Source organism: Hyperolius riggenbachi, chromosome 5 (genome assembly GCF_040937935.1).
Source record: "Hyperolius riggenbachi isolate aHypRig1 chromosome 5, aHypRig1.pri, whole genome shotgun sequence".
NCBI classification, from domain to species: domain Eukaryota; kingdom Metazoa; phylum Chordata; class Amphibia; order Anura; family Hyperoliidae; genus Hyperolius; species Hyperolius riggenbachi.
The window spans coordinates 321,350,085-321,367,604 of NC_090650.1; the positions used below are offsets into that span (position 1 = coordinate 321,350,085).

At 44.1% G+C, this 17,520-nt stretch overlaps 1 protein-coding gene across 1 annotated transcript in view; it reads right to left on the minus strand.

Moving 5' to 3' along the window:
- Nucleotides 1-3,186: 3,186 nt before the first annotated feature.
- The window catches only part of TMEM241 (transmembrane protein 241), a 174,599-nt gene continuing 160,265 nt past the window's right edge, over nucleotides 3,187-17,520 (minus strand). The window contains exon 15 of the mRNA XM_068237258.1: nucleotides 3,187-6,656. Coding sequence (XP_068093359.1) covers nucleotides 6,596-6,656 — 61 coding nt within the window. The 3' untranslated portion in view covers nucleotides 3,187-6,595. The remainder of the gene's footprint in view (nucleotides 6,657-17,520) is intronic.

Genomic DNA, 17,520 nt, shown 5'->3' on the forward strand with positions numbered 1-17,520 from the left:
TTTTTCAAGCGCGTTGCGATTTTCCTATACTTTCTATTGAACACAAACGCTCAAAAAATAGTGCAGGAGCCGCGTTTGCAATTAAATAGAAAGCATAAGTGACCATTGCACTAGCGGCGTTAAGGCGATTTTTAAAATCAACAGCGCTTAAAAAAGAGCGAAATCGCTTAGTGTGAACAAGCTCTTAGTCATTGGTTCAGAATGAGCTTGCAGCTTAGATGCTTTGACTCTGCTCTGTTTATGCTAGAACTTATTTTTGTGGTAGGCCTTATTTTCAGGCAAATGGTAGCTTCTAATGGATGACTGATTATGTTGACCCAGTATGCCTAGATGAAATTCCAAATTATTATTCATTTTTTTTTTTTGGTTGGGGGGGGGGGGGGGGGGGGGGGAGGGATTCTTGGAAGACAATCAAGCATGTGTATCGGTGTCCCCCAAGCTCATTTAAAGATCTGGAGCGCTGGATATTAAAATGGAAGTGACCTCCATATCAACAGACGGGAAAAGAGGTGTGGAAAATTGAGGAAAGGTTTCTCTTGTTTCAGGACGATGTTCCCGGCCACAATTGCAAGTTGTGGTGACTATAGCAGAGCGAGGCGTCTGTACAGCCCTTGGCTCCCAAACAGTCTTCCAAGGGATCTAGTCCAGATCCATTCAGGCGATATGCATTGTGTGTACACACACATTTAGTACTTACATTTCACAACGCACCTATTCATTCAGCATAGGGTCTATTAAAAAAAGTTATAAAAGTTTGCTTTTGTTTTGTATGCAATGTAATGAATGGTCAGCACATTTATGTAAAGTGTCTGTGTTATCTGGAACGGAGTCTGAACATTAACTTTTTGAACACCCCTCTTACATGCACATAATAGATGACAGTCCTGGCTTTATGGTATCCAGTGTAGAAAGCACACAGTTTGCCATCTGCAGATGCTGTGAACCATGACATTAATAGATTACTGTTACTTCCATGTCATAACAATTTCATTTCATGGCCTGTATAAATTAACTCTCTAAAGCCACCATGCATATTTGTTGCAAATGAAGCATAAATGAAAGCGGACACATTAATACTTCCTGACAGCGTTTCATGAAGACTCATCTTTCACTGTTTAACATGTTGGTGTACACTCACAATTGCTCACTCCCAGCTAGAGCAATTTGGTCAGCAGGCGCTAGTCAGCCAACAGGTGTACTGTCATACACCCTTTGCCTGCCGTACCAAATCTAGCAGGAACTGCATAAATTAGGTAGCATTCAGGTGGCGCAGTGAGCAATTGTGTGTGTTGCAGTTAGCATTCAGTTCAGAGGCAGTGGGGGGGTGAATTCCCTGGTGATGGTCCAGGGCTCAGCTGCACTTTCCTCTGGGTATGGCATGGTGGTGTAGGGCAGCTTCCAGGATGCCGTTAACAGGTGAGTGGTTAGGGAGGGGACCGTGTGGGAGACCTGCCTGCTCGGGGCATCCCTGCTAGCAATGTAATCTATGATTACGTCCAACCGAAGCCTCCCACCTGAATGCTACATAATTTATGCAATTCCTGCTAGATTTGGTATGGCAGGCAAAGGGTGTATGACAGTACACCTGATTGGCTGACTGGCACCTGCTGACCACATAAAAGTGAGAAATTGCTTTAGCTGGGAGTGAGCGTGTGTGTGTTGCATCCATTTACATTGGCAGAACGTTTAGGGAAATCGCTAGCGATTTAAAGTGCTCCTTAAAAGCTAAAAAAAATCCGCTCTAGTGGGTTCCAGGCCTGAAACATGATCTGATAACCTTTTCAGTAATGATCTAGCAAACAACTGTTTGTCTCTGTAAGTTCTAAAGGTTTGCTCACACGCTATATAAAAGGCAGCAAACACAAGCAAGTGATGTCTCTCAAGCGACATAGTTTAACCACTTGCCGACCGCGCACTCATACCGCGCGTCGGCAAAGTGGCAGCTGCAGGACCAGCGACGCAGCTGCAGGCTAATTAATCAGGAAGCAGCCGCTCGCGTGAGCGGCTGCTTCCTGTCAATTCACGGCAGGGGGCTCCGGGAATAGCCTGCGGGCCACCGATCGCGGCTCTCAGGCTAAATGTAAACACAAGCGGAAATAATCCGCTTTGTTTACATTGTACGGCGCTGCTGCGCAGCAGCGCCGTAAGGCAGATCGGCGATCCCCGGCCAATCAGCGGCCGGGGATAACCGCCATGTGACAGGGGACAGCCTGTCACTGGCTGCACAGGACGGATAGCGTCCTGTGCAGCCCAGATTGCCAGGGGGGACAGGGATGAGAGGGAGGGGGGGAATTTCGCCGCGGAGGGGGGCTTTGAGGTGCCCCCCCCCCGCAACACCCAGGCAGGCAGGAGCGATCAGACCCCCCCAGCACATCATCCCCCTAGTGGGGAAAAAAGGGGGGCGATCTGGTCGCTCTGCCTGCACCCTGATCTGTGCTGGGGGCTGCACAGCCCACCCAGCACAGATCAGCTAAAACAGCACTGGTCCTTAAGGGGGGGTAAAGGGTGGGTCCTCAAGTGGCTAAACATACAGACCTACACACACATGGATATTCCAAACCATTAAGTTGTTGGAGAACTGCACATGCAAGCGGAAGTGACGTTTCACAGGACATGCATGCATGCTCTGGACCAATGTCGTTTGAACGACTTGTACACACTGGCCGACTGCACAATATCTCCCAATAGTCCTTTAAATTGATCTGCGAGTTGGATTGGGCTGAATACTCAATATCAGTTGTGTAGTTTGGCTACATTTTTATTACGATTGTCATCCAAAATGGTGACATCTGTCTCAAATTACTTTTATTTAACGTGTGTACAAGGCTTTACAGCGTGGCTAATCTTGGTGGAGAGGGGATATTTTGCCTATAGTTCCACTTTAACTTCCAGTGCATGCAAAAGCACATAACAGATCAGCACAACACCTAAATGAGGAACACTAGCCTCTGCTAGGGTATCACTACTATTTGGGGTGCTTGGCATTCAGGGGGCATGGATGTGTATATCTCTTGGGGTTTCCAGTACTCACAGAACTGGCAGAACCCGGGTATCAAGCACTGTCTGTACCTGCAGAGAACAGTACTGTGCACAAACTGTACATAATCATGTCATTTTCCCATCCTAATGCATGCTCATTAATACTAATATTTCCTACTGAAATGCTTCAAATAAAGATAAACAGACTAATGTAAAAAAATCATTTATTTAATTTTAACTTATATTCAGGAACATATAACACTGAACCATTAATGGACTCTCAATGTAATGTTTACATAAAGTAGCACAATAAACTGAACATGGCAGACGCTTGACTCCACAAGGCTTATCCAGTAAAGCAAAGCCTACTGTGCTAGAAGAAACGACCACCAATCAGAATTCACATTTTAATGATGTACGTCTGAACATCATTCAATAAATCTGATTGGTGGTTGTGGGTTACTGCACTTTGCACACCGATAAGCTTGTGAGGTGTAGACACAATGGGCTCTCTTCACAAAACTTCTCATAAATGTCTTATTCATCACCTAATCCATAAAAATAACCATTCAGCAGATTTACAAGCAAAATAATCACTCAGTAAGTTGTTCCTGATTAACTTAATTTCAATATTACTTTTCTTACCTTAATTATATTGTATTTTTACTCTTTGGAAGCTTAAAATTGTAATAGTATAGATAAGGTGAAAACAGGTGAAAAAGCTTTGTGAATCATGCCCATTGTATAGAGATATGCGATGTGCACCATTTAGAGTTATACAAGTCTTTCATTACGTTATTAAACTAGTGCCAATCAGTCATTGGCAAATGTGTATACTAAAGGTGCCCATACATCAGGCAATGTATAGGCAGATCGACCACGAGACAGATTCTTCTCCGATGAGATTCATTCAGAGAGAGAGATCTGTTGCCTGCCCATACACTACAGGCCGATACCGGAATTGGCCTTGTGACGCTGTATCCGCCGCTGCCCCCCCCCCCTTTCCTCTCCACAGTATACTTTACCTGTCCGTATCTGCCACTGGCTCCGGGCTCTGTCTGCAATCTGCATACATGCACCTCTACATGGTTGCCGGCGTATATGTGGCTGCATTATGTCACACACCTTCCCACGTTACTCCGGCAACCATGTGGGGCACGTGTGTATGCAGATTGTAGATGGAGTCTAGAGCCAGCGGTGGACTTGGATTTTACATTGGGGGGGGAAATAGCACCGGGAGCTTTGTCTAGTTCATCACTCCTCCCAATATTACACACCGTTACCGCTGCGCACCCGATCAACCATGATGGCCTGACATCTTGCGTCATGTCCGATCAATACATACGACCAATTTCGGCCTGAAGTTGGTCGCATCGTTGATCGGGCATGCTATTGGCTCGGATTGTCGAACAACTGTCAAGTCGATAGATGTATGGCCACCTTAAAGGTAACAGTACATTTTTATCACATTGTTCTCCTGTTTTGGATCAGCTCTTGAAGTGCAATTATAAAGTTGGCCGTTTGTGATTGGACGGAATAATTTAGGTATGGCTTCAGCCATAAAAACTGGCATCTGCACCTAATGACACATAGAATGATTACAGTAAAATATTTGAAAGCAGATAAAACAATTTAAAAGTCAGTGTTTTCTGTGCAGCCTATGGAGTAAACTGCTAACATTTTTCTGTGTAAAAGGAGTGATAACACTGACAGATTACATGTCCCTTTACTTTGTTACTATGACAGTCCTGTGTAACTGATCATCACATTCATACAAGTACATGCTGCATTATGTAAGCTTGATGTTACCTAGCAACAACATACTGCCCAACCAGCTTATCCAACAATGCAAGGAACAATGATTATGTGGAAAGTGCATTAACTTACTGAAGTCAGATCAGACTAGGAATATCAGCCACTGGATATTAAGGGTTGCTGTACTTCACACTGGATGGCTGAATTCAGCAGCTAATTATGTTTAGCATAAATGTATAATCTTGATTTATATGCATTGTATACAGTAAAGGCTATGCTAAAACACATAAACCACTGGCAACTGCTACTAATCTTATCCAATGGAGTTGCTGCTAAAGGTGCCCATACACTCGTCAGATTGGCAGCAGATAGATAAGAAATGCATCTGATGGTCTATCTGATGCGTTTTTAGAACATTTTTTACCAGGATAGAATTCCAACAGATTTCAGTTTGAAATCTATTGAAATTCGATCTGATGGCATTTTTTTGCCATCAGATTTCCATTAAGGCCAATGCAAACTGATAAGCAATCTCTTCAGATCGACCTAAATTTTCCACCCTGCAAGTTCGATGGAAATCCATCGAAATCGATCGAAATCGGCCATCGATCGGTCGATTGGCCAACCGATTTGCAATCGATCAATCGATCGATCGATCGGGATCGATCGGTCGGCCAGAAAATCGGCTGAGTGTATGGGCTGCTTTAGTGTCACTCCAGCAGCTACAAGCATGAGCTTGTATTGTAGATGTGCTGCAGCAGGCATAGATCATCGTTCTTACAATACAAATCTATGGAGCATCAGATTTGGCCAGATCACAATCGCGGGTCCTGCAGAATTCTTGGAGTGATTTCACTGCAAAAGATAGGAGTGCTACAAAATTGCTTTTGAATCACATTTCAAAAGTGATTTTGCAGCGATTTTGTGGAAAATTTTAACGCTAAATAAAGTTTAAACTACTTGCCCTTGCTACTTGCTCTTGAAGTCCGGCTTCTAACATGTAATCCCCTCCCCCTAGCACAAGAGGTCACTTCTCATAAAAAGGAAATAGAGAAGCACCTATGACCTCTTATACCAGAGGGTGGGGCTTTGCACCAGACATTGGCAGAAATTAACCCCGGGAAGCTCAGTAAGTAATTTTAACTTTATTTCCACAGGTTGCAAACTCCCCACAAATTAGAAGCGATGTACAATTGTGGGCAATAGATTGTACAGCATTTCTGATCGCCATAGAAATCACGTAAAGGCGGCCATACACTTATAGATTTGCAGCAGATTCGACCATCAGATAGATTTCTGTCAGATGCCTGTCAAGTCGAATCTGACAGGAATCTATCTGATGTGTGCCACATATCAGGAACAGATTTCCAATAGATTTCCGAATGCATTCTATTGGAAATCGATCTAAATGCATTATTGGACCATTAGATCCAATGCAACTCTATGGGCCATCGATCTGCTGGCAGCAGCAGATCGACCTAGATCTTCCATCCTGTCAGATAGATCAAATCCATCAAAATCAATTGAAATCGGCCACAATTCAATCGATTGATAGATTTGAAAGAATCAATTTTCGATCGATTCTATAGAATCGATCGATCAATGGCTGAAATCGACCAGTGTATGGGCCCCTTAAGAGATCCCTGAACACAAAGGGCTTGCACGATTGCAGAAGCAGGCCCCGGGCCTAACAGTAATCAGACACTTCACAGAGTAACATTAGCAGCAGTTGTGCTAGAGATATACAGCTGCTGTGAGGCTCTGCATGTGTGGCAGGACCATACATCTCAGTCATTGACATCCGGTGTTTCCCAAAACTGCAAATTGGCTCATCATCATCCGACAAGCATCTTCACCTTCTTCATGCCCCTGTCCTCTCCGCATAGATCAGGAGAGCCTCCCCAAAGCAGCCGGTCAGGAAACTAGAAAGAGAATATACACAAATAAGGTTCCGTTGCAACTTGAACAAAATATGACGCTCAGTTTGTTATGGATAGCAGTTTGGAAAGTTGCATCTAAATTGATCACAATGAAGTCCATAGACATGGCAGTTTTTTATAGGACAACTTACACGAGAGTGATATGGAGACTTCCATATTTATTTCCCCACCCTTTACCCCACCCTTTACCCCCCCCTTAAGGACCAGCGCTGTTTTAGCTGATCTGTGCTGGGTGGGCTGTGCAGGCCCCAGCACAGATCAGGGTGCAGGCAGAGCGACCAGATCGCCCCCCTTTTTTCCCCACTAGGGGGATGATGTGCTGGGGGGGTCTGATCGCTCCTGCCTTGCCTGGGTGTTGCGGGGGGGCACCTCAAAGCCCCCCTCCGTGGCGAAATTCCCCCCCTCCCTCTCATACCTTTCCCCTCTAGCAGGCTGTCCCCGTCACATGGCGGCGATCCCCGGCCGCTGATTGGCCTGGAAACGCCGATCGATCTGCCTTACGGCGCTGCTGCGCAGCAGCGCCGTACAATGTAAACAAAGCGGATTATTTCCGCTTGTGTTTACATTTAGCCTGCGAGCCGCGATCGGCGGCCCGCAGGCTATTCACGGAGCCCCCCGCCGTGAATTGACAGGAAGCAGCCGCTCGCGCGAGCGGCTGCTTCCTGATTAATTAGCCTGCAGCAAGCGACGCAGAACTGCGTCGCTGGTCCTGCAGCTGCCACTTTGCCGACGCGCGGTATGAGTGCGCGGTCGGCAAGTGGTTAAACAATACCAGTTGCCTGACATCCTGCTGATTTTTCATGCTTCAGTAGTGTCTGAATTAAACATATAAACAAGCATGTGGCAAATCCAGTTGAACTTCAGCCAAACATCGGATTTGTATGCTTGTTCAGAGTCTATGGCTAAAGGAGTTACAGGCAGAGGATCAGCAGGACAGCCAGGCAATTTGAGTTGATTACAAGGAAATACATATGACAGTCTCCATATCCCTCTCACCTCAGGTGACATCTTCAATCCTTTTCAATTGCTAACACAATGTGTTAGCAATTGAAAAAGATTGAAGATGTCACTTTTATTGTTACTTCTATTTCCATTCAAAATTGAATAAACAATTGTAACTTTCTCATAATGAAGTGAAAACACTTTAGTGTTTTAATTTTTTTTCCTGGGAGAGTTTCTGGTTTCCCTTTTAATCTCTGAAGAAAAAAGGATTAGAGCAAATCATTATTAACAAAGTACGCTTGATTTTGATTACGTTCAAAAAAGTTATTCAATCAAAAGTGAAATGGTTATATGTGTGACCGCCATAAGAAAGAAGGTATGGCCTGTTGCTAAAGGTAATACTCTCTTTCCCAAGCTACTTCAAAGTCACATGATCCGTCAGGTTTAAAATGATCCTGTACAAAGAACAAAAGTGGAGCTTGTCATATTTTATGCCGCGCAGGCAGCAGGGTGGTGTAGTGGTTAGCGCTCTCGCATTGCAGTGCTGGGTCCCGGTTCAAATCCCAGCCAGGTCAATATCTGCAAGGAGTTTGTTTGTTCTCCCCGTTTCTGCGTGGGTTTCCTCCAACATCCCAAAATCATACAGATAAGGTAATTGGCTTTCCCTAATATTGGTCCTAGACTATGATACATACACTACAGGATACATACATAGACATATGACTATGGTAGGGACTAGATTGTGAGCCCCTCTGAGGGACAGTTAGTGACAAGACAATATACTCTGTGCAGCACTGCGTAATATGTTGGCGCTATGTAAATACTTAAATAAATCAAATATTTTATTCCTATTACTAGCTGGTGGCACGCAGTACACAACCACCTCGCTGGACGCACCATCTAATCAGTGCTGGGACCAATCAAAGCGTGGTGGGTCAGGAGAGGACGTGTGGGGTGGACAGATCGCTGCCGCCGATCAGAGTGGGGCAGGGCAGGAGGGGGTGTTTGCCCAAAGTAAGGCTTGGAAATTTTTATTATATACATGGATACACTGCCATTTGCCTGCTGATCCTGTGCTCCAATTCCTTTAAGCCACTGTCTATGCAGCATTCCCCAACCCTGTCCTCAAGGCCCACCAACAGTGCATGTTTTGTGGAAATCCACAGAGCTAGTTAATCAGCTCTGCTAAGACACTAATTACCTCACCTGTGACTGTGTGTGGTTTCCTGCAAAACGTACTGTTGGTGGGCCTTGAAGACAGGGTTGGGGAGCTCTGGTCTATGGCATACTCCATATCCCTCACACTATAGGGTCACTTTAAGTTTATATACTGACCCAAACCAACCTGCTGCTACTATGATACAGTAAGCCAGCTTATCATATGTTGCAATGGGTGTAGGTAGAATCCCTGCTTATGTACAGAGTTAGTGATGACAGTAACTCCGTAGCAAACATCCCGATATGCGTATTTTTTGACAGCGGGAAATCTGCATATTTGCATACAATAGACTGTTTATTCCAGTTCACAATGATGAGTTTATGATTCATCACACCTCACAACTAAACAGGTTATGAAATCTGTTATTATCTATCCCACTTGTACAGTGTTCCTGCACATCATAACTCGTCCTTGCATCTGCTTTTTGGTGAGACTTCTGGGTACACACCTGGCGCACAGTTTCTCTGTCACAACGTGTTGCCTCCGATCCAATGAGAAGCCAAGTGGAGCAGAAAGTTCATTTAAAGTAAACCTTCTGTCTTCTTCCAACAGGTTGTTAGCTTTGACATGCATAACCATATCGGAGTGCCTTCCTGCATAATTAGAGCTGACTTTGCCTACATCTATACTGTACAGGAATTCGGATAAGTGAATAATGGCGCCGCATTAAAAAGATACGCTTATCGCTATTTATCGTTAGTGCTGCATAATAATGGCGCACAGGGAAAAAAGAAGAAAAACGGCATACACTAACGTTATTTATCAATAGTGGCACACACTAACGTTATTTATCAATAGTGCAGTTTATTTGCCAAACAGCAGACGTTATTGTGCACACTAACGTTATTTATCAATAGTGCCGTTCATTTGCCAAACAGCAGACGTTATTGCCCACAGTAACATTATTTATCAATATTGCCCTACATAAGCCAAACTGCAGACATTATTTAACTGCAAAACGGTGAATGGATTTAATGTAACACTGTCAAGGTTAGGGTTAGGCACCACTGGGAGGGTCTTAGGGTTAGGCACCACCAGGGGGGTCTTAGGGTTAGGCACCACCGGGGGGGTCTTAGGGTTAGGCACCACCGGGGGGGTCTTAGGGTTAGGCACCACCAGGGGGGTCTTAGGGTTAGGCACCATCAGGGGGGTCTTAGGGTTAGGCACCACCAGGTGGGGTGGTTAGGGTTAGGCACCACCAGGGGGGTGTTAGGGTTAGGCACCACCAGATGGGGGTCTTAGGGTTAGGCACCACCAGGGGGGGGTCTTAGGGTTAGGCACCACCCGGGGGGGGGGGGGTCTTAGGGTTAGGCACCACCAGGGGGGTGTTAGGGTTAGGCACCACCAGGGGGGTCTTAGGGTTAGGCACCATCAGGGGGGTCGTAGGGATAGGCACCACCAGGGGGGTGGTTAGGGTTAGGCACCACCAGGGGGGTGGTTAGGGTTAGGCACCACCAGGGGGGTGGTTAGGGTTAGGCACCACCAGGGGGGTGGTTAGGGTTAGGCACCACCAGGGGGGGTTAGGGATAGGTACAGAGAGGGTTCTGTGTGTTAACGCTAAATAACGATAAGGCTTTAACGCTAAATAACAATAAGGCTTTAACGTTAAACAACAATAAGGCTTTAACGATAAATAGCGATAAGCGGCAAACAGATTAGCGGCAACACCGTGCGCCATTATTTGCAGGCGCCATTTTCAGATGGATCCACAGGAATTATATAAGTAAATCCGCTGCACAGTCTGTCTGGTCTACCTCACAATGATCTTGCTGCCTCTGATAATTCATTCTGGGTGCCAGCTTGAATTTGACCTAAGTCCACATCTTGCATAAAAGAAATCTGTGTAATACCACAGAAAAAGCAATCTTGGAATTAAATCTTAGATCTTATTAGCTTCCTAGAACAATAAAGCCCTTTAAGATGCAATAATTGTAGAGTGAATGTGGAGAGAGTGCTGGGTTCTGGCACATTGCCCTTCCAAGCATGTGAAGCTCATGTCATTTCTCATTTGCCATCCCTCTCTGCCATCGCACGAAGCTAATCATAAAAAGGCTGCATACAAACTCTGGCTTAGTTATGTTGCTCCATACAGCAGCTACTAACTGTGACATATGGTCATTTGCAACCATGACCTCTAGTACTGAATGTGAGAAGATAAAGGTCCTCTTTACCACCCATCCATGAGTCATGCCTACACAAGGTTCATCATACTGCATTTGTGTGAGTTTATCCAGACATTTACTATAGCCTGCTGTGGATGACTGGAAACGGATGTATGCAATAAAGGACAACTGAAGTGAGTGGCATAAGGAGACTGCCATATTTATTTCCTTTTGAACAATACCAGTTGCCTGGCAGCCCTGCTGATCTATTTGGCTGCAGCAGTGACAATAATGTCAAACACCTGATCTGCTGCATGCTTCATCAGGGTCTATGGCTAAACATATTAGAGGCAGAGGATTAGCAGGGCTGCCAGGCAACTGGTATTGCTTAAAAGGAAATAAATATGGCAGCCTCCATTTCACTCTCACTTCGGTTGTCCTCAAATGCGTGTTTTCAAGCTTTATTCCCAGTGAACAGTCTCTGCACCTCGTTTGCTACGTTCATGTGGATGCCACCAAATATAATGCTCTGAAATGCCTCTCAGATCTGCTGGCACTAAGTCACAGGGGAATTCAAACCAGAACATTTTAGGGATATTTACATGCAGTGCATAAAGGTCTGGAAAGCATCCAGTAAACTAGGCCTAATATAAAAAAAAAAAGTAAATATTTAATAATTTACCGAGTTTATATATAAACGACTGTTAAAATCTGTTCTGATCTTCGGAATTAGGGTTGCCACCTCATTCCTTCAAACATGACACATTGAATTTTACATGCCTTGTGGCTAGTTAGATGTAGTTTAGGCACTGATTAATGTATGTGTGAGTAGCCCCAGAACCTGTATAAGGGCTGGTGCACACCTAAAAGCGCTAGCGGAATCGCAAGTGTGTGTCTAGCGATTTTCTAGCTATGCTTAGAGATTTTTGGAGCGTTTTGGTGTAGCAATTTTTTATTTTTTGTACAGTAGAGCTGCAAGTGTACAACTAAAACGCTTGGAAAAAAAATCGCTTTATTCTAGTGTTTTATAGAGCGATTTTCCATTTTCCTATGCTTAACACTGAGGCTGAATCGCCTCAGAAATGCTGCAGGAGCCGCGTTTGCGTTTGGGAAAAAAAATCACATCGCTCTGGTGTGATCCATCCTATTCAAATACATTAGCTAAGCGCTTTTCAGAGCGCTAGCGTTTTGAAAAGCGCTCATAAGCGCTCTAGGTGTGCACGAGCCCTAACTTAGATGTGCCGGTAGTTAAAGGTATGAGATGGCAACCCTGTTTGGAATACCTATTCAAATAACAGCCAGCTATAGTTCAACCCCCCCATTTTACTTGAAAATGTATTACCTTAAAAACGTTAAAATAATCAATGTAACTGATGGATAATGTTTTAAAGCACACCTGACGTGAGACAATATGGGGACTGCCATATTTATTTCATTTTAACCAATGCAAATTGCCTGGCTGTCCTGCTGATGTTCTGCCTCTAAGGCTAGGTTCACAGTGGGAGCTGCGTTGCATTTCCAGTAAAAGCAGGAATGGAAATGTTGCGCTGCATGTTATGTGTCCGTTGTGTCCTATACAGTGCAGCAGGCATTCAATGAAAATATACTTCACTGCCACTTTACACCCATGTTATGTGGTAATGCACTGCGTTGGGATATTGTAGTCCATTGGAACGCATCACCCCTGATGCACTCTGAACAGTGCATAGACTTAATATTGCATTTTCTGCATTAAAATGCTTAAATAAAGTCGCACCGCAATACCCCACTGTGAACTTAGCCTAATACTTTTAGCCACAGACTCTGAACAAGCATGCAGCTCAGATGTTCGACCAATGGTGCATGCATTTTTCAAAAGTGTGATTCTGACACTACTGATGCATGAAAGATCCCTCTCCCTTCAGGTTTCTACTCCAGTGCTGACTTCTTGGAGACTGGGTAGTTTGACTGAAGTGTTCCTGCTAGTGGAGGTGATAAACTGAAAGAAAAAAATGCAGTGAAGTTTCACGGTCTTCATTTGAAACATCCAGCTAAGCAGTGAAAACAAAGCAGTGTGCCATCTTGGCAATAGGGGTTAGAAATGCACAAAGGCTACCAAATGCACCCACATTCTGGCACAACACACCATTATTTTGACAGGAAAGTTAAACTTTCATTTTCTATTATAGCAAAGCCCACAAATCCAGATTAGTAGGTAGTCTCACCTGTGCAAAATGTGGTTCACCTCCAGTGTTCAATGAAAAACACTGCATAGGAGTGCTGACACGGCAGGTTACCTCACAGACAACCTCTTCTTTCAATATCATTGTTGCCCATCCGCAACATAATGACGTAATTAGCTTTTCTCCCACAAGACTACATTTGTGAATAGCATGTCTCAATTCAGTAACTATCGTCAGGATACATTACATGAAGTAAACCGCTATATGTCTGTAAATATCATACTGAACAGGTAGCTTTACAATATGGATTTAAACTCCTCCAGGGATGAAACAGTTCTGTGTGGAAAAGAGTTTCAAAGGGTAGGAGTGGCTTGACAGAAGGTTCTGAGGTGAACTTAAATTACTGTATTACATTTTGTTGATCTATCAGATATCCAGGCCCTAAAGTGTGCATGGATTTGAATGAGAGTTAACATCTCAGTCACATGGGGCAGATTATTAAAATGTAATCTTCATTCACTGGTAGTTAAACGGTTCCCAATCAAAGGGAATAGAGCTGCTGCACATAATCTAAAACTATAAACTTTGTACAGTCTGAAAGTTTTTAGCATTTGTACAGATTCCCGCTGAGTACTTGAGCCTGGCGACATCCAGTATAAGCAAATCCTGAGTCAGTGATGGATAGTAATGGTCTATGCACTCGTGGTAACTGTGGGATGTGTCAGTGAAAAATACATTGCATACAAGTAATGGGAATCCCAAGGTGGAGACAGAGGAGTGCAAACTGCCGCGTCCATATATGCATTGCTATTTATGTCCTCTCTGATAGCACATAGGTGAAAGCACTAGTAGGATGAGATCATACAATCACACAGTGCGGGAAAATCATGTAAAATATGCTAGAAATGCCTGGGATAAACATACAGTTATGCCGAGAATGATTACGGGACCAGAAATAGCATTGAAGTAGACAGACAAATGAGGAAACTAGGTGGATGGAATCGGGTGAACTGCTTTCAGTATATAAACTTATTATGTGCTTTATAAGACTGGTATTTTAGAGTATTAAAACAATTCCATTACAATCCCAACTGGCTTATTTAAAGGGGAACTGAAGTAAGAGGTATACGGAGGCTGCCATATTTATTTCCTTTAAATCAATACCAGTTGCCTGGCAGCCCTGCTGGTCTATTTCTCTGCAGTAGTATCTGAATAACACCAGAAACAAGCATGCAGCTAGTCTTGTCAGATCTGACTTTAAAGTCTAAAACACCTGATCTGCTGCATGCTTGTTCAGGGGCTATGGCTAATAGTATTAGAGGCAGAGGATCAGCAGGGCTGCCAGGCAACTGGTATTGCTTAAAAGGAAATAAACATGGCAGCCTCCATATATCTACCTCTTCAGTTCCCCTTTAAGGTCTCCATAGTGCTGAGGAAAGCAAATTTTGTTTCAAAAGTTATAAAGCCACCAAGGACATTTCAGTTGTGGTCTGCTATTAATGTTGTATTTTGTCAAATATTTTAATATGAGCTGCAGAGGTGTCTGAGTTTTGTATAGGAGTGCCCTCTGCTGGAAACAAGGGACAGGTGCATTGCACAGGACAAAACCCCTATTGGGTATACACAAGCTGTGAAACTGAGTAGTAGGAAATCATCTGGACATCAATACTTGAGACAGAATGAGAAATGTGCAGCCTGCCCTCTGGCAGTGGATTTGCTACTCAGCTCTTAGTGCTCCTACTGCCGTTCACTACTGTATCCAGTGGGAGCAGAATTGCTGTGGTCCTGGATCTCCAGCCAGTCACTGCCATACAGCAGTAAGGCTGGATTCACGGTGCTTTGCATAACACATACGTTATAATGAGTGTGAACTGCAATGGAGAATAAACATAGACTTTAATACAAAGCCTGCATGCAGTGAGTTAGAATATCGTGATCATTTACAACGCATTACTGTGAACAGCCCCATAGAATTGTATGGGCAGTGAGTTGGCATGCATAATTATTCTGCAATGCAACTGAAGACTGTAAACTAACCCTAACTCTACAAATTCCTATTTTAAAAAAATCCCTAACTTTTAGCAATACCCACTTTACTTATGGCATCTACTAGGAAACCCCTGTAGTGAGCATGCTGGGAGGCTTTAGATGAGCTTTAAAGTACACCTGTACTAAAAATAAATACAAGAGCTTGCCATACTTGGGGATTCTTTAGTGCCCTGATAAGCTTGGTAGCCCCTTAGCCAACCTCCCCTCCATTTACATGCCTTGACCTGTGTTCTTGTGCAGTCTTTGTAAGCACAATCAAAGGAGGAATGCAGCAAGGACAGAGCATGCACCCTTGCTCTGAAGCTTTTCAGGGGTGGGTGTGTGTGTGTGTGTGTGTGTGTGTGGGGGGGGGGGTTGCAGTTGCAATGTAGGAAAGCAAAAAAATAGATGGAAAGCCAGCGAAGCTTAGGGGCCACCAAGGTTATAGTAGCACTGAAGTACCCCCAGGTATGGCCAGCTCTTATATCTGTACAACATATTTCACTGTGCAGATACCCTTTATGTGGTATTGCAACCCTTGCGTAGAGTTACAAAAGTGAATCTGAGGCAGGCCCGGTCCGCCCATGATGCCAAGTGAGGCAACTTCCTCAGGTAGCAGAAGTCTGGGGACAGCACCAGGCAGAAACAGGAAGTGAAGAGAGTGCCTGGTCACCCTATACGGGGGGCAACTGTACCTGGCTAACCTATACTGGGGGCAACTGTACCTAGCTACCAACACTGGGGGCACCTATACCTGGCTACCTACCTATACTGAGGGTGTTTTTAGGGGGGCTCACCGCAGCAATAACGTGTGGTGCAAATTGTCAGGTGCTGTGCGATCACTCCAATTCGGTGGTGGTGGTGGTGGGGGGGTCATCCTCACAAGTTTGCCTCAGGCAGCAAAAAGTCTAGAAACGGCTCTGATCTGAGGTGAAAATAAACTGGTGAGATAAACAATAATATTTTTCAAACTAAGTCTAGAACGTTTCTGTAATCTCACTTTCTTGTATTGGTTTCAAGGTTTGAGAAAGTCTGAAGATGTAACTGTCTCACTCGCAACGGCTGCTGCTCTTCAGCTCCAATACTGAGAATAATAACATACTAAACGTCTTATCTCCACCCTGCTGCCAGCAAAGTTTATCACAATGTTTACACAGTACCTGTGAGTAGAGAAAGGACCCCAAAAGATAGATACTTACCTCAATAGAGGGAAACCACTGGGTAATCCAGAGGCTTCCCCCATCCTTCTTGCCTCCACCGATTTAGCCCTGGGACCCTTCAAAAATATTTAACAAGGGCTTGTGTAACATGTTCATGTGGTGATGCTCTCGTCTGTATATGAGCGTGGCTTTTTCCTCCATACCCAAGCAGCTGTGTGCCACTGCGCAGGTACGTGCCACCATGGCCGCAGTGCAGCCGCACTCATACATGGACGGGAGCACAGCCATGAAGAAGAAGATTGTGCAGGATTGCAGGGGTGGGCTGCAGGCAGATCGGAGAAGCCTGTACTTAGGCAAGTATTTAACTTTTTCTTTTTTTCCCTAACAGTTTTATTGAATGATCTCTTATCAGTAATTAAACTTCATCTGACTGCAGGAATAATTTGTTTTTGCACTGGATTATTAACCCTAGAAAGAAAAACAATGCAGTCATGTTCTAAGTGTGATTGGCACTGTATACATATGTGCATTGTTTAACTCATCATTTCACTTAAAGTGTGCTTCAAAGGATTTCTTCCCAACTCCAAATGGCAATCAGATAAAATCCCTGGATCAAAACCACAAGTAATTACCTAGTAATTATAACCATGGATGTCTTTCAATGCAAGGAAAGCATCTAAGCACCCCCTTAAATGCATATATAGAATTTCAACTACTTCCTGTAGTAATACAATACACATTTTAATCACTCTTACAGTAAAGAACCCTTTCCTAAATAGATGGATACAACTTTTTTCCTCCATAGGCAGATCAGGCCCCTTAGTCCCCTGCACAAGCCTAGGAACAAAAAGCTCATCCGCCAAGCTTTTATATTGCCCTCTGATGTATTTATACGTGTTACTTAGATCTCCACTAAGGCGCCTTTTCTCCAGACTAAATAGACCAGTTTATTTAACCTTTCCTGGTAAGTGAGACCTTCCATCCCTCTAATCAATTTTGTTGCTCACCTTTGCATGTGCTCTAAAACTGCAATGTCCCTCCTGTAATGCAGTGCCCAGAACTGAATTCCATATTCCAGATGTGGCCTTACTAGGGAGTTAAACAGGGGCAGTATTATGCTAGCATCCCAAATTTGTATTTGCTTTAGCTACAGCTGCTTGGCATTGAATGTAATTATTAACTTATGGTCTATAACTACTTCTAAGTTTCTCTCCAAGTTTGATGTCCCCATCT